This window comes from Ochotona princeps, chromosome 16 (assembly GCF_030435755.1).
Source record: "Ochotona princeps isolate mOchPri1 chromosome 16, mOchPri1.hap1, whole genome shotgun sequence".
NCBI classification, from domain to species: Eukaryota; Metazoa; Chordata; class Mammalia; order Lagomorpha; family Ochotonidae; genus Ochotona; species Ochotona princeps.
In genome coordinates, this window is record NC_080847.1 from 15,616,388 (window position 1) to 15,634,900 (window position 18,513).

At 50.7% G+C, this 18,513-nt stretch overlaps 1 protein-coding gene across 1 annotated transcript; it reads right to left on the reverse strand.

The window, feature by feature from the left end:
* Positions 1 to 18: 18 nt before the first annotated feature.
* Positions 19 to 17,805, reverse strand: CDH5 (cadherin 5). Its single transcript, XM_004584142.2, has 11 exons — positions 17,585 to 17,805; positions 11,849 to 12,137; positions 11,212 to 11,328; positions 10,261 to 10,425; positions 9,520 to 9,707; positions 8,146 to 8,396; positions 4,406 to 4,548; positions 3,217 to 3,341; positions 2,841 to 2,949; positions 1,663 to 1,908; positions 19 to 634 (listed from the first exon to the last, which is right to left on the reverse strand). Exons 1-11 carry the CDS (start codon positions 17,789 to 17,791, stop codon positions 117 to 119), a joined length of 2,358 nt encoding a protein of 785 aa, XP_004584199.2. The 5' UTR covers positions 17,792 to 17,805; the 3' UTR covers positions 19 to 116.
* Positions 17,806 to 18,513: the final 708 nt, after the last annotated feature.

Sequence of the window (18,513 nt, forward strand, 5' to 3'; positions counted from 1 at the left end):
TGCCCCTCCCCTCCGGGGTTTTGGGAGGGTGCCAGGCTGGGGAGTCAGGGTTACTCTTGAAGGACCCGCGAGGCTTAAGAGTCCGATCGGCCTGGGTGGTGCCCCTTCCCTGCCTCCTAATACCACTGTTCCTCCGGGGGATCTGAGTATAGCTCAGCCAGCATTTTGAACCTGGGGCCCCAGTCATTGAGGAAGTCGTAGTCGACGTCGGAGTCCGACGAGCCGGTGCCCAGGGAGCTGAGGGACTCGGCGATGGACTCGGAGCCCTCGTAGCCGTAGATGTGCAGCGTGTCGTAGGGTGGTCCGCCACCATCCTGGTCCGCTTCGTCCTTCTTCACTTCGATCATGGCGGCCATCTCGCCGGGCCCGCCGCTGTGTGCCCCCAGCAGATGGCGCGGTGGCTTCTGCACCTGTGCGTACTGGGAGGGTCGCGCATCCAGCGCTGTGCGCGGGGGCTTGGCGCCACCATGGCGCACCGAGTTGAGCACCGACACGTCATAGCTGGTGGTGTCCATCTCTCCGCCGCCCTCCTCATCGTAGGTGACCAGCTGCTCGTGGATCTCAGGCACGTTCTTGCCGTGGGCGCGCGCCTGCTTCCGCAGCCGCCGCCTCAGGATGATGAGCAGGGTGATCACTGCCGGAGGTCAGCGGGGGCGACAGACAGGGTCAGCTGAGGACATCTGGCAGGGCCCATGCCCTCCCTGTGGAATAGAGCCCTCTGCCTCCCACACCTACCCCCGGAACACTCTGTCTCTTGGCTGGGCCATGGATTCAGGTGGGGGAGGGGGCCTCTTCAAGTTCACCCTCCCCTCAGCTCTCCTTTTCTCCCTGCTCTAAAAACTGTGGTACGTTTTTTGGGAGCCATCTCCCAAAGGCCAGCAGACCAGAGGTAGGGGCATCTCCCAGGAGCTCCCTATGTGTGCTGTTGCCTCCCCTGGGCCTGGGGGATCTGACCACTGCGGGCCTCCCCTGTAGGGACAGCCTTTGTCCCGTCTCCTCAGGGGGCAGTGTGCAATCTACCCTCTGGGAGCAGTGGGTGGGTGGGGGCAGGTTATTCTTTGGGTGGGGAATGCTGCCCCGTGGCTTCTCCCTGCCTCCTGGCTCCCTGGATGGGATGAAGCTCTGGCCACTTCAGGTACCAGCTTCCTGCCGCGGTGTACTGTGGGAGGCAGCAGGTGGTGGCTTAAATACTTGGGGCCTTGCACCCACACAGGAGACTCAGACTGAGTTGGCAGTTCCTGGCTTCAGCCTGACCCGGCTCCAGCTATTGTAGACATTTGGAGAGTAAACCAGTGGATGAGATCTAAGGCTTTCTTATAGAATTCCAGGCAAAATTTTAAAGAAGGCAAAAGAAAAAATAATCCCTGCAAAATCTATAGGAGAAGCTTGAAAACTGGGTACCTTGTAGGTAAAGTCTGATGGACCTAGAAATGACACTACAGAAGCTTCAAGGTGAAGGTCAAATACTGGTTATTTGGAAGTGGCGTTGGTCACCCCCACACCATCCCTGGCCCATGCCTAGCCTGACACACCCAGGTTGGCAGAGCCCCTGGCCCTGTGTCCGAGTCTCTGAGGCCCAGGGCTGGAGGCATGGACCTAGATCCCTGGCCTTATGACTGTCTCCTCCCTGCCTTGCCCCACCCCCACATCCTGGACACTGACCTGTGATGGTGAGGATGCACAGGAAGATGGCTACCAGCGCCTGGATGCTGACGCCCGTCTGGCCAGCCGCCTCCTCACAGAATGTGAACTCGCCGTACTCATTGCACTTGCACACAGTCACCGCCAGAGTGCTGGTGCCCGTGAGGCTTGGCCTCCCGTTGTCCGAGATGACCACCGGCAGGAAGTGAACCTTGGCTTGCTCACGGTCAAACTGCCCATACTTGACAGTGACATTGGCTGTGTTATCTGAAAACACCAAAGCTGCAGAGTCAGATCTGCGGGATGTTTCTTCTGTCTCGCACACAGAGGAACCTGCCTTCTCTGGGAAGCCTACCATGCCTTCGCCAGCCCACATGCTGCCTGGGCCACTTCTCTGCCCCAGGATTCAACTGTTCAGCAGAGATAGGCTCACACTTCCACCTTTTGAAAGGCTACATGGGCTATTTCAACATGGGATCCCTATAGCCCATGGTGTTGCCAATCAGGGACAGGCAGTGGGAAACTCTGATTCCACCCAAGGAGCCCCCTCTCCATTTCTCAGAGGAAGTTGCAGAGTCCACAGACACCTGTGTGTGCTTCACCTGGAATGTGGCTAACTGAGTCATTATTCTAGTAAGCACATATCTGTCGGAAGCTCTGATTGGCTGCTACTGACATTGAAGGATTGTGTGATTGCTGGAGCCCATGTGCCATGCTGTGCTGTGGGTAGTGGACCAGGTCCTGTTCAGGGGGCCACCTGGTGGTCAGCTAGGAGCTACTGAAGTGAAGCCCTCTGCCTCTTCCGGGCTCATGATTTCCCATTGCCAGCTTTGATCCTAGAAGGCACTTGAAGGTCTTTGTGAAGCGCTATGGAGACATGGTCCCTTGTGGCCAGAGCTGGCTGCCCGCATGCCCACCTGTCTGCTGCACCCCTCACTGACCTGCACTTCCCACTAGGGGAGTGGCAGGCCACAGGGACCTGGTTTGGTCAGAGTGGGGGGCATTGTGATTTTTCTACCAAGCAAATCAAGGGTATGATGTATGTGGTGTGGGAGCTATGCAAAATGTTTTGTCACTTGCCAGTCTGAGAGGCAGCCTGCCCTGGCTGGGTGGGCTGGTCCTTGGTCCCAGGCACTCGTAGGCATAGCCTCCCCCTCTGGCCCTGCTGCTGCTGGCTGGCCAATCATTTTTCTGCTCACCATAGTTATCCGTGAGGGTGAAGTTGCTGTCTTGGGTGCTCAGGGCGAATTTGAATTTGACATTTTGTGGTGTTATATCCTTGTCGATTGCGGAGATCTGCACCACCAGCTAGAGTGGAAAATAGGGCATGGTCAGTGGTGGTGATGGGGTGGCCTGGGATTCAGCCATGGTGATTTTGGGCTTACACCTGACTGTGGCTGCCCCTCACCACAGCATAAACCTAAAGCAGCCTTCATAAAGTCACTAGCAGTGTTTGAACCCCAGATTCTCTCCACGGATCCCAGTCCCTCCAGCATTCTCTCTGAGCCCCAGTCCCGTCCCCCCACCCCCGGGAGTGCTACCTCCCTTTCCCACCCCAGCCTCAGTCTTGCTCACCTTGCCTGGGGCTGTGTTCTCACATACTTTGGGCTCATAGGGCTGGGCAAACTCAGGGGCATTATCATTCTCGTCCAGAACCTCAACATGCACCCGCACGATGGACTCTTTGCCTGTGGGGTTCCCTGTAGGATAAAGGACTCGTTACCTGCTCTGGGTTCTGCTGATGCTGGCCCTGGCAGCTGGAAGGTATGGGGGTGGGTGGTCCCAGAGGGGAAGAGGGTGCTGTTGCCTCTCCAGAAAAGAGGCTGAAGACAGTGTTAGGTAGGAGAGGAGTGAGGAAGAGGAGGCAGCCAATCTCATGCGAAAGGAAGTATGAGCAAGTCCGTGAGAAGTCTATCTGATGCAAAAAGCCCATGAATTTCAAAACTGCTTTACATCAAACAAACTTGTCCTTGAATGCCATTTTCTAGGAACTTATGGAGGTAGCCTTGTCTTACTTGTAAGAATCAAAAAGGTGAACAACCTAAGAGCATTTGGAAGGGCTTGAACTCAATGAATACTAAATTGTCATAATTCATTAAGCAAATGGATGTGAGTTATGAAGGTGAGGTCATCATGTAGTAATAACTCCATAGTGGTTGAATTATTTAAGGCAGACCCCACCCTCTCTCTGGACCTCTATGACTCCCCAGTGCAATGGCAACACCAATCTCCTGCTAGGGTTTTCTCGTGCAGTCAGAGGATGCAGAACCTCAGCCCTTGCCCTTCCCTCTGCCAGGAGCTCCACAGTTTCTGCAGAAGCTGCTGCTGACATTGGACTCTGTGCACGTACTACTGCAGTAACAGCCCTCCAAGGAGCATCTCCCAGCCACCCACCATCAGAAGATCCATGGGGGGTGAAATGAACATTTCCCGGCCCCTTCCTTGAGCCAGCACTTCCAGGGAGGAGGTGTCTGAGGTGCTGTCTGCTCTGGGCACAGAGCAGCACAGAGCTCAGGGAGCTTCTGCTCTGGTCTGGGGATGGGGCCTGAGATTCTAAGCCTCCAGTAAGGACCCAGATGATGCAGGTGTGGTGGTCCAAGCACCACACCTGGGCACGGAAACTCCATTGTATCCCAGCTGTGTGGGGGCATTGACAGGTGCTTGCTACCTTTCTAGAGACCCCAAAAGACTGATGATGCCAGCTTAGAAAGGAAGAAGGCAGAGGAGCAGAGCCCGGGGTTCCACGGCAGGCAGACCCACTCACCGCGAGAATCCAGTTCTTTGGCCTCCACAGTCAGGTTATACCAGGGATGAGTTTCTCGGTCTAATTCTTTCTCGTTGTAGATGTTCCCCTGCTTGGTGATTCGGAAGAACTGGCCCTTGTCACTGGTCCTGCGGATGGAGTATCTGCGGGAGAGAGGGTTTCATGGCTTGTTGCTGGTCTGCTAAGTACCAGCCGCTCATCATGGCAGACAGGTCCTCTGCACCCTGCCTCCTCTTCTCATTGCTTGTTGCCTTCTGGGCCCCTTAGCATAGAGCAGACTCAAACGCCAGCATACAGGGACCAGGGAGCAAGGTGAGGTCTTTGATCTTGGCAATGCTGCTATGCTGGGACTGGAGGGGGAACCTGAGATGCTATCAGTGACACCCATAGCTGTGCAGGTGACCCTGTAACCAACTGCACCACACTAGGGCTTGATTTTTGTGGTGAATAAAAGGATATGGTGGGTGCCAGTGGTATGGGCACCTGTTCACTGGGAAAAAGCAGCAGAAGATGGGCTCCTGTTGTCCATGTAGGGGACCTGGATGAAGGTCCTGGCTTCAGCCTGGAACATCTCTCTCTGACTTTCAAAATAAATAAATATGTATTTCAAAAGAAATGGATGTTGTGGGCAAGAACCAGGAAGAAATAAAATGAGCTGGAAGGGATAAGAAGTAGTTACAAAGAAATCTGTGGAGTAAACATTTGCAAAGTTATTCCAGAAATCAAAGATGAAAGCATGAAAAATACTTGACATATATGTATGAAAAATAGCTAATAGAGATTGAAGAAATGTTCAGAACAAAGAGAAAAGATACAAAAATGAAATGGAAGAATACTTTCTTGAACTGACAACAACCTGGGTCTATAGTTAAAAAGATACCAATTATTAGGCATATATATTTGAAAGACTTAATTATTTATCTGAAAGAGAGAGAGAGGAAGAGATAGAGTGAGAGTATTCATCTGCTGGTTAATTCCCCAAATAGTTGCAACAGCTGGGGCTGGGCCACTATGAAGCCAGGACCCAGGAGCTTATTTCCGGGTATCTCACATGGATACAGGTATTTAAACACCTGAGCCACCCTCTGCTACATTGCCAGGACATTAGCAAGGAGGTGGATTGAAAATGGAGCAGCCTGAACTTGAACCTGTGCCCAGATGGGATGCCAATGTTGCAGGTGGCAGCTTTACCAGCTATACCACAGTGCTAGCCCCCAGGCATATTTTTTTTTAAGACAATTTTTAGGTGGGGCAAGACTATGTGAAGAAAGTGAAAAGAACCCAGGCAGAAAAAAAAAATTCCCCACGAAGAATGAGAAACTGGATTTGCTTGAGATATGTCCATGCACTTCCATGCTGGAACATGGTGCTAGCCATTTAGAGGACAGGCGGCTATCCTCTGATGACTATTAAAATCTGAGGCAAGGAACTCAGCTCTGTCAGCGCATGAGCGCTCAGATGGGTATCTCCCACAAAGGTGGGGCCTTCCTGGAAAACTGGTTTTGAAAATTTACTCCATCTAACAAATGTCTCAATATAAAGTAAAAACATGATATGGAAAGAATGGAAATAAAACCGTTAATTTCTCTATCATACATAGAAAACCAGTGGGGTGTGGGTATGTATGTGTGTGTGTGTTGTCCAGAAAAACATTGAAATTTTACAGACAGAAAGACTACTTATTGATAGAAATGATGAAAATGGATGTAGTTCATAAAATATCTAGGAGGAAAAAAAGTTAAAAAAATTATAAAGCAAATATGGGGGAAGGGAAAAAACCTATTAAGTTAAATGGGGAAATGTGAAACTAGATAAAGGAACTAAGATCAAACATATCGTTTATTATGAAAAATGTAAACTGCAGGACATCCCGGCTTAGATTAAAAAGCAAAGACAAATATGTTCTGTTCTCAAGAGACAACTCAATGCCAAATGACCTAGAAAAGTTAAAAGTAAAGGTTGGAAAATTTATATCAGGCACACATGGATAACGTGGAAACAGGACTGGCACACTTAGCAGGAGGCAGCGTGCAACTGAAAGCAAAATGTTTAAGCAGGACAAATTGGGTGATTTTGTATAGATAAAAGGCATAAGCCATCATGAAGGTAAAATCGTTATAAAGCTTTGTTAGCTGAATATAAAAATTAGGATGCATAAAGGAAAAACAGATATTCTAGGAAAAGTGTGGACACAAACACAATCGTTTTATTTCAGAGAACTAGCAAAAGCAAAACCAACAAATCCCCACCATTTGTAAAGTAAAAGATGAAGTGAATCTTCTAAATAAAAAGCAAGAATCATCTTTACAAACTATTTAGTGAGAGGGACCTGTTTTCCTTTAAGAAGGAGGTCTAACCAGTTTAGGAAATAAGCGTGGGAAACTTAGCTCTTCCAAAGGTGATCCATAAATATAGTACTCATCAGAGCTATTTTTCCCCCTAAATGTTGGCTAAAATAATTTTGTTTCTAAAAACTTTTTATTTATGTGTTATACCTATTTGAATGGCAGACAGAGTGATAGCTGTCCTATGCAGATGTCCTTTATTTAGAGTCAAGCTGCTACACTACAGCAGAGTGCCACGGAACAGAAGAGGCAATTCAGAAGTAGGCTGGGTACGTGCATGAAGTTGGTCTACAAAACAAAGGCAGGAAGATGATGACTTGGTTAATAAGCCCATCCCAGCACAAATGGCTACCCATCTGGAAAGCAGTAAAACTGGAGGGGATTCCTACTAGCCAGTAATCTGGCACTGAGAGAGTGGGAGCTAAAACTGTACCTTGTGCTATAGAACAGAGGGTAAGCTCAAGACACAAGAGCAAGTGCTGTGGTTTGAATGCATCCCAGCTTGTGTTGTCAAGCATAGCCAAATGTTTTTGGAGGTGGGGCTTTTGGGAAGTAGTTAGAACTGATGAAGGTCATGAGGGTGAGGCTTGTGTGATGGCGTCAGTACATCACCATGCTTTGCCCTTGCCAGGTCATGACCCACGGAGGCCCTCCCAAGCTGCCATCCTGGCACTGACACCATGGTCCGGAACCATGAGCTAACAAGACCTCAATGCTTTCTAAATTACTCAGCCTGTGGCATTCAGTTAACAGGAATTGGCAATGGAATCAGACCCTAAGTGCTGACGAATGGGCATGGCTTGATGCCTGCCAAAACTGAAAGCAATCCAACACCTCAAAGATCAGCAAGAGCAAATGCAGCATAAAGCGCCTCTACTTTCATATGATCATGAAGAAAAGTAGAGGAGGACCCCATTATGCTAACACTGCCAACTACCTGGAAACATGGTCATCAGGGTCTTCTTTTTAGGTGTTTGTATTGCATCTCTGTGCCAACTGAATGTGCCTGACTTTTGTGACTTGGGGAAGACCCACATTGGGCACATTTTTAGTGAAGGGGTTTCAGGTATGTCATCTGATGGGTTCCACTCTGGAATACTGGGGTCCTTGATCCAACACAAACCCTCAAAGTGAGACAGAGAGCCGGCATCTGCAGATGGCTGGGACAAAACAGGATATAATCCCAGGAGTGCAAGGATAGATTACAGAGAGAGCTTAGGGGCCTGGTCCTGCCTCTACTATGTTCTCTGTGGGTGCTGGGAGAGGCCATTTTCCCACTCTGGGTCCTGGTCTCAGCCCCACAGGTGCAAGAACATCAATTCAAGGGTAGTGGTAGTTATTGTTGTGGTCACCACCACCACCACCACCGTCAACACATCACCGACCATCTCTTACCCAATGTTGCGCTGGGGCCTGTCAGGGTCCATGGCCAATACAGAACCAACCAGAGGTTTCTTCTGGTTCTCCTGCAGCATGAAGTGGTAGAAGGGCTGCTGGAAGACAGGAGGCTCATCCACGTCCGTGATGTTGATGATGACTTGGGCTTTGTTTTTGCTTGAGATGCCACTCAGGTACCGGAGGTTGATGGTGGGGTCTGTGGCCTCGATGGTGAAACGATATTGTCGGATGAGTTCATAGTCCAGGGGCTGCATAAAGGAAGAGGATGAGAGGTACCTGCTCTGAGTCGAGTGTGTCACTACAGCCTTGCAAGGTAGGACCAGGACAGCAGCCGCCTTACAGATAGGGAGTCTGTAGCCTGTACACATTGCATTTCCAAGGTTACCAAGAGACTCTCCCCTACTGTCCCCATCACATCTCAGTGGCTTTATGGCCACATGCTCAACCATGGCTCTCTACCTGGCCTGGGCCAAGCATTGAGGATGTACAATGCGACGGCTCTGGTCCTGCTCACCAGGGAGTCATAAATGCATGGCTCTGTCTGTGGGTCCCGATGGACATGCTTTTCCTTTCTGTTTTTGCTTGACCTGCTTTGTCAGCTCTGTCTGCCTCACAAACACTTGCTCATCCTTCAAGAAGCTGACTGAAGGTAATCAGACACCTCTCAGTAGCCTTACCAATACAGGTGCTTGCTCCCTGCCTGACCATGCACCTGTCTGCCCCTATTTCAGTGACTCCCAAGGGTCTGACTGCCTCCCCTTGGTGTCTCCAGGCCCCAGCGTGGAGCCAGGCTGAAGAACTCAGGCCCAAGACGTCTTAGTTCTATGCTCCTAACTGAACCTCCCCTTCTCCCACCAGACTCTGGTCTGTCTGTTCTGTCAGCAGCTGGCACTGCCCATGCCCACTTGAATCTCCTGTCACTCACTGTTCCCTTATATGCTGGTGACATTTCCTGGCTGGGACCAGGGAGCTAAAACTGCCCCCAGGAACAGCCCTTAGTCAACACTGTAGGAGCAGGTGCACAAATTCCTCAGCTCCCTGACCCTGACCTCTGGCTGTTCCATGTTCCCTGCTATTGCTAGATATCCACTGTGGGACTGGGCACCAACTTCACCCCTGCTCAGAGCCCAATAGGCACTTCCTTCTCTTCACCCAGTCTTGCTCCTGGGACTTCCTGGCATCATCTCCCAAATAAGTGAGTTACACCCAAACCTTTGCCTCAGGGCTGGCTTCTATTGTATTTGGGGGCACAGCATTCATGTGCACGAGCAGCTCTGAACTGACTCAGACCATTGTCCTTTGGTGGCCTCTGGGCAGGTCCTGTGGGTGCCAGGATCCCTGAACTCCATGTCTGATGCCCTGGCCACAAACCTTCATGAGCTTGATGATGCCTTCATTGCGAGTGGGGTCGGCCTCGATGGTGAAGGTGTCCCTGTATTCGCCCTGCACGATGCTGTACTTGGTCATCCGGTTCTGGGGCTCATCCGGGTCATCGACAGACAGAGAGCCCACGGGACTGCCCACACGGACATCTTCAGGCACAGTAAAGGTGTACTTGGCTGATGCAAAGAGGACACCCCAGAGGGCATTAAATTAGTGAGACAGACAAGGCAATTGCCCATTCATGCTATCCTAATGTATTTTGACCTAGAAAATGGACATGCTAAAATAAATGATAGTATGGTAAGAATATCCCTGGGATTATATGTCCCAAATCAGAGAGTCTTTTTCTTTGACTGTCCGCCCTTCCACCTCCCACCCACCCATCTACTCATCCATCCATTCCCTCCAGTTATCTGCCCCTCCTTCCTTACCTTCTTCTTTCCAACAAGCAGCTATTGAGCACCTCCTGTGTGCCAGACACTTTGCTAGGGGACTTGTCAATTCTCAAGATGGACAAGTCCTGTCTTCCAGAGTTTACATGACATACAACTAGGCCACCTCAAGAGAACTGGCCTGTTTTTGGGGTGGCTGACCCCCCATATGACACCCTCAGCACTGGAAGTGAGCCCATTTCTACATCTGACTCTCCTTCACTCCATCCCATCATGGGAAAGGCTGTGTCTGCGCCACCCACTACTGCCCTCCTGGGGTCCTGGGAGAGAGGCTCACCCTGGCTGAAGATAGGGAAGTTGTCATTGACATCCTGTAGGTTGATCAGCACGGTGGCCGTTCCCGACTCGCCCCGGAGGCCCTGGCCATCCCGTGCCTCCACCACGACCTCATACTTGGCCTGTGTCTCTCGATCCAAGTTTTTGGTTGTTGTATAAATGAGTCCTGGAAAAGAGTCCTGTGTCATCTGGGGTGGGAGTGGCTTTGGGGAAATGCTGATGCCTGAGTCTGACCCAGAGATAATCTAGGGAACCCCTCATTCCAGAGCTGAGAACCTGCAGCCTCTGACCCTCCATGCCCTGCCCTGAAAGGCCACAGCATGGGCCAGAAACCCCTGGGACATGATGCTGGGAGAGATCCTGAGGCTTCAGCCAGGTCCAGAGTAAGGGATTGCTGGGATGGATTAGCGATGCCTGCCTTGGTGCAGTATTGGACAATGTCTTTGACAATCACTCCAGCCTGACCCATGGGACTTGTCTGGCTACCAGGCTTCAGTCCTTATAGTTTTTTGATAAGTCACACACTATTTTCTCTTTGCATATTACCTAACTGTCAGTGCTGGCATACAGGAGGCATAAATCACGCCCATTCTGCCGGTAGGCAAACTAAGGCTTGCAGAGGCAAGTTGGCTTCTTCAAGGGCTCTAGAGGGAATGGGCTTGGAAACCAGACTTGCCTGAACCCATGCTCAGAGCTGCTAGCTGTTGTCTCTCGCTCTTTCCTTGGGGTACAGACAGGGTCCTGCTTTTGTTTCCGGATCCATGTTTGTAAGTCCATGTCTTGGGCCCCTGTCTTGCCTTTGCGCTGGCAATACATCCCCATGGGACAGTGTAGTGCTGTGGCTGGTGACACCTGGCAGCCTGGGTTCCCCCAGCACCTGAACCTGATGTGGCTGCCTCCCTCCCCTCTTCCCTCCATGTTGGTCCTTCCCAGAGGGGTTAGTTCCACAGACCAGAATTGTCGATGCCGAAGTACTCATCCCCCTTCAGCACTTGGTACAGGACAGAGGCGTGGTCTGCCACGGTGGGGTCATCCGCATCCACTGCTGTCACACGGGTGACCGAGGTCCCTGCCGAGAAAGGATCCTAAGGCGGCTGCTGCCTTGTGACTGTGGCCCTGGCTCGGGATCCTAGACTATGGGGGTAGGGGTAGAAGGGAAACTTTCTCATAGCACCTCCCCACAGGGGGAGGACTGAGGCAGGAGCTGGAACCTCCTGGTGACACAGGTCTCTGGGCCCTGGTCCCTCCTGGCCTCTGGAGATAACTGGCTCCTGGGGTAGCAGGCATGGCATTCTTGTGCAAGAGCTGTGCTCTTGATGTGCCAGTCCTGGGAGTCAGAGACAGTGGATGGAGTTTGTTCCCAAGAATAACGAGTGTGTGTGTCATGGTCAGGGCTTATTTAGCCACAGTCATTAGGGTGGAGGCTCAGTTCACGATTAGGACCAGGGATCAGTCTATGACAAGCTCAGTTTGTGGGAGTTAGGGTTTGCTTCACCTTATATAAGGTGGCAACACACACCATAGTCCTGAGGCCACAGACTCCTGAGCTGAGGCCGTGGAGTGCTGGCATGAGAGGGCAACACACATACCCACAGCTGACATCTCGGGCACGGAGGCATTGAACAGCCGGCGTGAGAACACAGGCCAGTTGTCATTCACATCGTCGACCTTGATGGTGAAGCTGGAAGGAGACTCCAGGTCCTTGTTGGTGTCCTTGTCCACGATGAGGGCCACGAGGTGGTACTCAGAGACCTTCTCCCGGTCCAGCCTCTCAAAGGCAGACACAGTCCCTGATTCTGAGTCGACCTGGAAGACCTTGCCCACGGAATCCCCTTGGAGCACGTATTTGGCCTTCTTGCTGTTCACGCTTGACTTGATCTGGGGGAAGAAGAGGAAGTGGGAGCTGGATGTGGGAAGTGATGGCTGTGTGTGCGTGCATGTGTGTGTGCCCATGAGGGTGCATGTGCCTGTGTGTGCATGTACGCTGGCATGCCTGTGTGCATGTGACAATGTGTAGGTGCCTGCTTGTGTGTGGTGCTGGCTGGAGATCCTTTTTTTTTTCTTTTTGAGCAGCCAAAAAAGTCATGGTTTATTATATCTGAAGAAACTTCATAATTCAAACACAGCCAAACTGTACATTTTACAATCACATTCTATTTGTAAACAGTTAAAAGCCACTGACTTCTTTTGCATGTTAGGACACAGACAGAATCAAGGCAATGAAATGATGGCAAATTGTGTACTGTTAAAATTTTTACCCTTGTTTAGTCTCTCTTCTTTGACTAAGCAAGCATTATAATACCATTTGTGGGCGAAAAAAAAAGGGGGCGGGAGGGAAATTTAAAAATGGTGTAACTCGTTAGTTTTGCAACAACATTTAAAATTTTCTTTGTACAACAAACAACTCTGTAAGCCCAATACCTTGGTTACAGTATGCATAGTTACTGATTTCGGCTTTAAGGAACAACAGTTAGACAGGAACACAGTCACGAGAGAGTAGAAACAGAGAGCCACTTGATGGGGTTACAAAAATGATCATCTACCGATTATTAGCAAGCCATCATCACTCACTAATAAAAAGACAGCATCGGAAAACAGAATGTCAAACTCCTGGCTGGAGATCCTAAAAGTGACACTGACTTTATTTTTTAAAGTGACTTTATTTTTTAAAGACTTCAGAGGTTAGTGTTGTACATTGCTGTCTGTGATACCAGCACCCCATTTGGGTGCTAGTTCAGGTCATGTTTGCTCCATTTCTGATTCAGCTCCTCATGAGTGTGCCTGGGAAAGCAGCAGAGGATGGTCCAAGGCTGTGGACCCCTGGCACCCATGTGGGAAACCCAGCAGAAGCTCATGACTTCAGACTGGCCCAACTGTTGATGTTGCAGCCATTTGGTGAGCGAACCAGTAGATTGACAATCTCTTCTCATCTGTCTATTCCTCTCTCTAACACTGACTTTCTAATAAATAAGTAAACATTTTTTTTTAAATTGAATGTTTATTTAAGAGAGAGAAAGAGAGAGAGAGAATGCATGTGCGAGAGAGAATGCACACACATATGCTTCCATCTATTGTCACGTCCTCAGTACCCTCTGGAAGCTCTGTTCAGGTCTCCCATGTGGGTGGCAGGAACTCAGGTAACTGGAGCCATTGTGTCTGCCTCCCATGGTCTGTACTAGCAAGAAGCTGGAGTTGGCAGCCAGAGCTGAATAGTGAACCAGGGGACCAGGATGTGGGACGTGGGTGGCCTGTCATCTTAACTATTAGGCCAAGTGTCCACCTCACATGCTGAGACTTCAGCAAGAATTTCTGACTGATCACCTGTGAACCGTTCACAGTCAGCTCACTGCGAGCTCCACCTGGGTGCAGCTCATGTGCTTAGAACAGTGCCTACCACCTCGCAGGTTCTTAGAAAACTTTTCTTTGGATGGCAGAATATACTTGGTACCATTGAAAAGTGAATGTTTGCCTGTTGAATGTCTTAACCTTTTTGGCTTACAGTTACCTCCTCTGAAAAAGGAAGTAGTGCTGCTTCCATTGTAACACCACTCTAATTGAGCAAACAGCACTTCCAGGAAGGAACTCCCAGACACACAGGCCTCTTCCTGTTTCAGGCACAACTGGGCACTTTGTCCTGGTGTGCTGCAGCTGGCTTGCGTCAGCTTGGTTTCTGAGAGCACCAACTTAAATTTCCAGGAGTATTTGTGAGGTGGTTATTAAACACATCCATTATCCAACATTAAATTCTATAAATTCAGTATGCAGAAAATATCTTTAAAACAAAGGTATGAGCTACTTAGCACCTAATACTTCCCAGGTGCCTTACTGTGTTATTGGGGCAATGCACAAATCCTGTGTCTGTAAAAGGGAACGACAAATAAATGCAACCTTCTGTACTTGATCCACTCCAGTAGAAGGGAGCCACCTGGAAGCTTTGCTTGACTCTGGATCTTCGATCTTTGCTACACCACCAAACCAGTTTTCTGGGATAATACTTCCTATGAGAGTCCCTGATGAATAACAGTACAGAGGAAATAAAGAGAAGTAACCTGCATAGAACAGGGCTCTCAATCAAAAGTCACCAGGTGGAGGTGTTAGGAGTTAGAACTGCTGAACATTCCCTTTAGAGATTCTGATCAACAGAAGCTAACAGGAATATGAGACAACAGTATTTCATGTCCACACAGTGGTGATCTCCAAGAAGGGTACAATGCCCAGGCAATAGGAATCCAGTTAGAAGAACTGCTTGGGATGCCCATGTCCCATCTATGAGTGCCTGGATTTGAGCTTGTGACCCCAGCTTCCAGCTGATGTGCACAGTGGGAGCCAGTGGCAATGGCTCAAGCACTCGGTTCCTGCCATCCTCCTCACAAGCAAGACCTGGATTGGGTCCTGGGCTCCTGGGAATCTGGGAAGTGAGTCAGCAGAAGGGAACTCCCTGTCTGTGATTGCTCTTGCCATTCTGCTTTTCAAATAAGTAAAATAAATAAAAATAGAGAAAGAGCGGGAGTGAGGACAGGAAGTGGGGCCCCTCCCCTCCTTGGGGCTCAGCCGCTGGCAGCAGGAGATGCCCTGGAGCGGGGACTGTGGTGTGCAGGAGGCTGGGCCCCTGAGGATATCCCAGGGCTGGGGCGGGGATCTCTGATGAACAGCTGGACAGCAGGTTCTGTAACCTGTGGGGGCACTGGGGACTAGGGAGAAGAGACAGCCTGCAGGGACCCTGTGGGTGTTGCTTAGGGCCAGGATTAGAGCCCAACTTTCAAACTCTGTCTTGAGGGAGGAGGAGATGGAGTGGAGTGGGATATGCCTCAGGGGCTGAGGGCAGAGATGATGAAGGGCGTGTGTCGGCTTTCTGTCTGCTTTACAGGGGTTGTGCTTCCGGTTTTGTGCAGATATGTACCTATCCCTCCAAGCGTCCTTAAATTGTCTTCCTGTTTCAGAACAGTGTAAGATGGACAGAAATATGGGGCTGCTGGGGAGGAGTTCTCATCCCCTGCTGCCCTCACCCCTAGGTGGGCCTCTCAGGCTCGCTGAGCCATTGCTATAAGCAATGGATTGGTACTGATTCGTCATGCTCTAAGCCCTTAGCCAGGCAGATTTCCTTAGTCTTTACCTACTGTTCTTGGCTTCCAGGATCCCACTTAGTCATTGTGTTCCTTTAAGCTCCTTTTGGCTGTGACAGTTTCCTGGACTTCCATTGTTCTTGTCTGGGGAGTGTTAGTGGGGAGTCTGTAGGGAGTTTGGTAGGATGTCCCACTACTGGAGGGGAGGGGAGCTGTATGCTTCAGGTCACTCATCCCTCTCTGACATCCCTGTGTTTGGACACAAGTCCTGAGTAGCACATGTGAGGCCGAGCCATATTTGGGGATGCAGAAGGGTGTGCAGGGTGTGATCCCATTGTCTGATGCTGGGGTCTATAAACAAAGTCTCTAGACCATGACCTTGATAAGCAGGGACTTCCTGCCATCAGATTCCAGCCTGGGGAGCTGAGGGGTGATGCTTGCAGCCTGTCCCTGCCCGAGCTGGGGACAGCCTGTGGCTCACCTGTCCCCTGGTCCCCTGCTTTGTCTGTGGACAGATGACGTAGGCCTGACGCATGCTTGGCTGCCTGAAATCCTCGGGCAAGCCTTCCGAGGGCGGCGGCACCCGTTTCCCTCTGAGTCACCCCACACACTTCCCTTGGGGTCGGCCATTCTCTTCAAGGCTGACTCAGGGCACATGTATCCCACTGGGAGGGACACAGGTGGGTGGACGTCATTCTCATGTGACATGGGGCTTGCATTTGTGACAGCAGTCAGGAACTCCAGTGTCTGCCCCTCCACCATGCAGCTATTGCTGGGAGCAAGAAGTGCTGGCTGTGGCCAGGGCTGGCCCTTCTCCATGGGTGTTCACAGGCCTGGTGACCCCAGAGCTCCCCTAGCATGGCTGCTGGTGTGGTTCTTTTGCTAATGCTGCCCCCTGTTGTCAATGAGTAAGCCATTCCTACAAAGAGTCTGAAAACTTTTGACTGTGGGCCTTAGGGGTCTTTGCCAGAATTGTTCACTGCTGCCATGGTGACTGGATCCCAATAAAACTTTATTTATAAAACCAAGCAGTGGGCCAAGTAAGTCCTACAGGTAGAAGCTTATGGGGGGGGGGGGTCCTTTCCTTGACTGCCACCTCTAAGGGTGGGGACCCTGCTGCTGTCTTTTCAGTCCCCAGCTCTGGGCTTGGATCGGCCCCACCTTTTCCAGCACATGATCTTGGTCTGTTTTCAGGCTGATGTTTAGATTCCCAGAAGCTGACATAGTGGGATTATAATGCACTCAGAAACTTTTTTCCTTGTAGAAAATTCTCAAAATACCAAGCCCTCTGCTGGTAATCATGCATGAAACTCTGCCTTCAGGGCTAGTCCTTTGAAGTAGGGTAGATGGTCCTGACCTCCATGACAGTTTGACATGATGAGACTGTTGAGTATCACTCAGGTTCATTCTAGACTCTCAGAAGAGGGGTTTGTGATGGACATGTATTCTTGGAGGATGAAGTGGCAGGTCAGAACTCCAGGCACTGCTCTGAAGTTGGGTCAGGTACTTCCTTGTGGATATTGGGGAGTTTGGAGGAGCTCTGTGGGGTCACGGGGAACCAAAGAAGGGAAGTTTGAGAGAAAGGAGCCTAGAGGCTTAGACCAGGGTTGGCAAACTGTGGCCTAGATGGCTAACTCTACCCCCAGAGCAGCTTTATGGAAGGTGTTCTGGACTTTTCCTGGTCTCTTAGATGGGAAAATGTAAGGGCTATGCCTTGAGCCTTGAACCCACAAGGCAAGTCCATCTGGACAGATATCTCGTCCACAGACCAAGGGCTGGGGAAAAAGGAACTATAGTGTTCGCCACCATTACAGTGGCCACCACTGGCATCACCTCCACCACCATTACACCATCTCACCTTCGCCTTTTCCACTTACACCTCCTTATTACCACCATCACCACCTTCTCTATCCTCACCCCTTATTATCACCATCATGACACCACCTTGGCATCCTCACTCCCTTATCACTACCATCTACCATCACTCCCTTCTCCATTTCCACCCCATCAACATTCCTCCTTCACTACCAATATCATCACCACCTCAGTCACTACCACCATCCGAACTACCACCACAATGATCGTTGCTACTTTCTTCATCACCGCCACCATTACTGCCGACAGCCACCGCCACTACCATCACTGTTGTTATCACCATCATCACTGCCTCTATTGCTACCCCCTTCAGGAGCATCATCTTCCTCCCACAGGTGCCACTACTTGTGTCACCATCTTTTGGTCATCCCAGGGGCTGTGTCTTACCTTGCCCACATAATGGGGCAGGGAGGCGTTTTGCTCTTCTTGGATGTGCATCTGGTTCCAAATCCAGGCTCTTTTCTGGCGCCGGTGACTGAGCAGCAGGCTGGGGGTGTCCAGTTGTGCAGGGTCAGCACCTGTCATGGCCGCAGCCACCGTCAGCAGGCTCAGGCATGCGCCCAATGCGCTAAGCAGCATCATAAGCCACTGCATCTTCCCAGGAGGGGTGAATCTGCAGAGAGAGGAGGGCTTCCATGAGGCAGGGTGGCCCCTGAGCAAGGGGCTAGGCCATCTCTGTGGGAACTGAGCTGCCTCTGGCTGGGTGTGCTTCCATCCTTCTCTCTGCTGACAGCAGCAGGATCAGGCTTTGGGCCCGCCCCCAAGGAGCTCCCAGTCTGGGACAGGGGAGGACAGACCCAACTACAGTTCCATGTGGACTAGGATGCATGCAAAGGCAGGGGATGTGGGAACCTGCAGGCAGGAATGCCGGGAAGCGCTGGAGGAGGGGGCGGCCAGGGGACTGTTCCTGATAACAGTGCTCAGGTCCTCCTGCAGGGGACACTTAGGGTATCCTCTGATACCTTGCAAATGAGGAAACTGAGGCACAGAGAGACAAAGTTCGCACTGGAGCAAGTCATGGTGGCTGAGAGCAGAAGTGTGGTGTTGGACCTCCACTGCTATCCTGCACCTGAATCTTCCTAGCACTGTTGCCTTGGTCATGGGTTAACTTTGAGGACCAGGCCCTCACCCCAGAACTCATGGGGACAGAGTGGTCAGCCTAGATGCCGTCCCCAAAGCAAGATGGTGGTGTGTGTTTGTTAGGGGGCAGGGTGTGGGTATTGTTGAGAGAAACGACTTCATTGTGCCAGGGATCCCTGAAAAATCCATGAAAGCACACATTGAGAGCTGCTCATGTGTTTCAGAATGTTTTTGTG